Consider the following 3,455-nt stretch of genomic DNA (forward strand, 5'->3'; position numbering starts at 1 on the left):
GCTGTTGCCTGTTCCCCGTAACCATGTAGTGTAGTGGATGGTCACTGGCGCGCATCTGGTTTAGAAGTGTCACTGCTGCTTCTTCACGCCTGGACCGGAGAGTTGGCAGGAGGGTAGTCGTGCAGGAGGCATCACTGTTTCGGTGAATGATCCTCATGGCTCTTTTCTGTACTGCCTCGAGGGTGTTTGACTGTGAGATGGTGCACCCAACGTACACAACGTTTGCATATTCCAGTACCGGTCTGATGAGGGTTGTGTACACTGTTGTTAAATCCTCAGCAGGCATACCACCTTTGGCAAGAAGACGTAGGAAGTGCAAGCGTTGAGAGCCTTTTCCCGTCACGTGAGAAATGTGGCTGTCATACTTAAGGTTGGAACTGATCTTGAAACCGAGGTAGGGAGCACATGCAACGACTGCTACCTCCTTTCCTCCTAGAGTAAGTGGAGGGAGGTCAGGTGGTATTCTGGCGAAACATATCCTGAGCTCGTACGATTTGTCGCCATTCATGGTCATGTTGTTTTGTGTTGCCCATGAGTCCAGGTGGGTAGCCTCTTCCTGCATGGTGGTGTCGGATTCAGCAGTGATACAGGGGATGCAACGAGACAATCCAATGTCATCAGCATAACCGATGTTGGTGGTCGTTTCGTGTTTGACAGTTCGAGAGGACATATACACCAGGAATAGGTAAGGTGACAAGACTCCCCCCTGGGGTACACCGGAAGTGACGTCGTGCCAGCTGCTGAATTCACCGTTGGCGGCGACACGCTGTTTCCTGCCAGACAGATAACTGTTGATCCAAGTCAACATTTGAACAGGGATACCGCGTGTAGCAAGGTGCTGTAGAAGAATCCCATGGTCTACTTTGTCAAAAGCCTTTGACATATCTGCAAGTAACACGCGCACCACTGATGTCTGCTTGTTGTCAAGACTAGTGACCCAGGACTGGTATGCCTTTAGCAGTGCAGCAGTGGTTGACGATTTAGGCATATATGCAAACTGATCCTTGATCCATGGTTTCATTATGGGGAAGAGTTTGTTTAGCACGAGACGTTCCTGCACCTTTCCCAGTGTAGAGATCAGAGAGATCGGCCTCCAGTCCTTCTTGCACGTAGGGTGTGTTGTTTTGGGTACGGGACAGATGTTTGCAGTTTTCCACGCAGACGGCATGATGCCCGTGTTGTACGATGTGTTCATCAGATGACAGATGACCGGACTGAGGTCCTCACAGAACTGGCTCAGAACCCAGTTTGGTACACCATCGGGACCACAGGCTTGCCTTGGGTTTAGATTTTTTAACAATGTCTTTACTTGGCCAATGCTGCAGAGATCGTAGGAGTCATCAGTGGGTGGGAGTGGGAACAGAGCAAAGGTGTTGCTAACTGACATCGCCTCCCCGAAGAAGTTGTTTAGGTGATCTGCTACTTGTTTCTCTGGGATGTTGGTGAGAGTGACCTTTCGTTTTGATCTCTGAGTGCGGCCTAGTTCGTTGTTTACAAAATTCCACCAGTCCCGGGGATTTTGCTTTTTCAGCGATCCAATGCACCTGTTGTAGTAAAATCGTTTTTGCTTCCTGATAAGAGTCTGTACATGGTTCCGGAGTTTCTTCCAGCGCTCTGTTTTGCCATACTTCAGGTAGACTGCTTGTCTTTTTTGAAGTGCCGATTTGATTGTGTCGGTCATCCAGTACTTGTCAACGTTTCTGGTCTTCTTCCTCCTGAATGGTATGCAGGTGTCGAGCATGGTTTGAATGATGTCGTAGAAGGTGGTGACCTTGTCCTCCACTGTGCTTGCGCTGTACACACTGGACCAGTCCGTGATCGCCATGCACAGTCCTAGAGCGTCCTTTCTCTCCTGTGTTACCAGGCGGTGCCTGGTTCTGGAGGGCTCACAGTGGTTTTGATGGATTTGGGGTTTCCAAATCACACAGTTGTGATCACTTGCTCCGAGGGGTGCTATGGTAGTCGGTGTCTGATATTGGTTGTGGACATTTGTAATGATTAGATCCAGCACACTGTCGGCGCGGGTGGACATTGACACTACCTGTTTCAACTCGGGGTGACTGGTCAGCAGTGGGTTCAGTGGAAGCTTGTTGAAATCGCCACACAGAATGATACCTGCGTGTGGATGTTTTCGGCGAATTTCATCCAAGGAGTTGATCAGGTATTGATTAGTTGCGGTTTGCAGGTGAGGTTCGTTTGCCCAAGGAGGGTGATAAAGTGCTCCCAAGAAAAGGCTGGGGATGGCTCTTGGAGTCCAGTGTGGTTCGAGCTGTATCCACATACATTCAATGTCATCAGGTGTCGAGATGTTGACAGGAGTTGCCTTTATACCTGTTTTGATGTAGACAGCGACTCCTCCGCCCCTTCTGGTTTTCCGATCCTTGCGATACAGACAGTAACCGTCGATGATCGTCGATTCCTCAGGTAGGTTGGAAGAAAACCAGGTTTCTGTAACAGTCGCAATGTCCGTATTGTTCGCTGAGAGAACAAGACTGAGTTCATCCCTTTTGTGAACAAGGGACCTTGCATTAGTCAACAGCATACTAGGCATTCCTCTGGGCTTGGTGAGCTGATCACGCTTCAGAGGACGCAGGTGTTCCTTGTTTACAAATTGATTCTTCTGTTGTCTGCATTTTTTGTCCGAGTGAGATTTACATATCAAAGTAGTCGCTCCCATTCGTGATACCGGCCTATTTCCAATAATGGTTTCAATATTGCGGATTCTGAATCTCCCACCTTTGCATCCCCTTGGTCTGCATAAAGGTCGAAGGATGCCTGCTTCCAGTAGTGAGGACTTTTCATGCTTCAAAAGTGGCTGGGTAGCTGCCCGACAGGTCCGTAGGAAACTGGAACTGTATCTCAGGATGGTTGCCATGATAAATCCAGGACAGGTAGGGAACTCGGCTAAAAATTCCAACTTGCAGTTGACTGCAGCTCAGGAATCAGTCTAAAACCGGTTTGTAACCGACAACGACACATCGCACACACGTACTTCGATTGAAGACTTCTTAAAAGGGACATAAAAGCATTAAAAACTTGAGATTCAGATAATGTATACTGAGACCACTTCCGAGCGTTTCCAGTGACATCTATCACTCTTCTTCAGTGTCAGTGCAACAGACTGGCAGTACACTTCAATACAAGTACAACTAAATAAAAATAACATTTTTTTTAAATAAATAAACGTAAACAACTAATACATCATCTCATGTAGCTACGAAGGCAAAAGACGAGTAAATACGGCGTCCACGTAAACCAACTAGTTATGTAATCAATTAGACGCACGTACCGCGCCAGGCGTGACCGTTACATCTTAACGAAACACGCAAGTGTTGAAAAAGTAGAGTGCCCTCATTTATCACGTACGAGTGAACCAGAGAGGGGGAGATCCCTCCCAAAGAGCCAACGGATTAGGGTATCGGGCCCAATTTCCGGGACGGCCACAGCAAGGACAT

General features: G+C 48.0%; 1 protein-coding gene across 1 annotated transcript in view; it reads right to left on the minus strand.

The window, feature by feature from the left end:
• LOC118415638 overlaps positions 1-2,802 on the minus strand; it is a 19,622-nt gene extending 16,820 nt beyond the window's left edge. Inside the window, exons 1-2 of the mRNA XM_035820347.1 lie at positions 2,737-2,802; positions 9-2,578 (exon numbers count right to left, since the gene is read on the minus strand). Coding sequence (XP_035676240.1) covers positions 9-2,578; positions 2,737-2,802 — 2,636 coding nt within the window. The remainder of the gene's footprint in view (positions 1-8; positions 2,579-2,736) is intronic.
• Positions 2,803-3,455: the final 653 nt, after the last annotated feature.

Source organism: Branchiostoma floridae, chromosome 5 (assembly GCF_000003815.2).
Source record: "Branchiostoma floridae strain S238N-H82 chromosome 5, Bfl_VNyyK, whole genome shotgun sequence".
NCBI classification, from domain to species: domain Eukaryota; kingdom Metazoa; phylum Chordata; class Leptocardii; order Amphioxiformes; family Branchiostomatidae; genus Branchiostoma; species Branchiostoma floridae.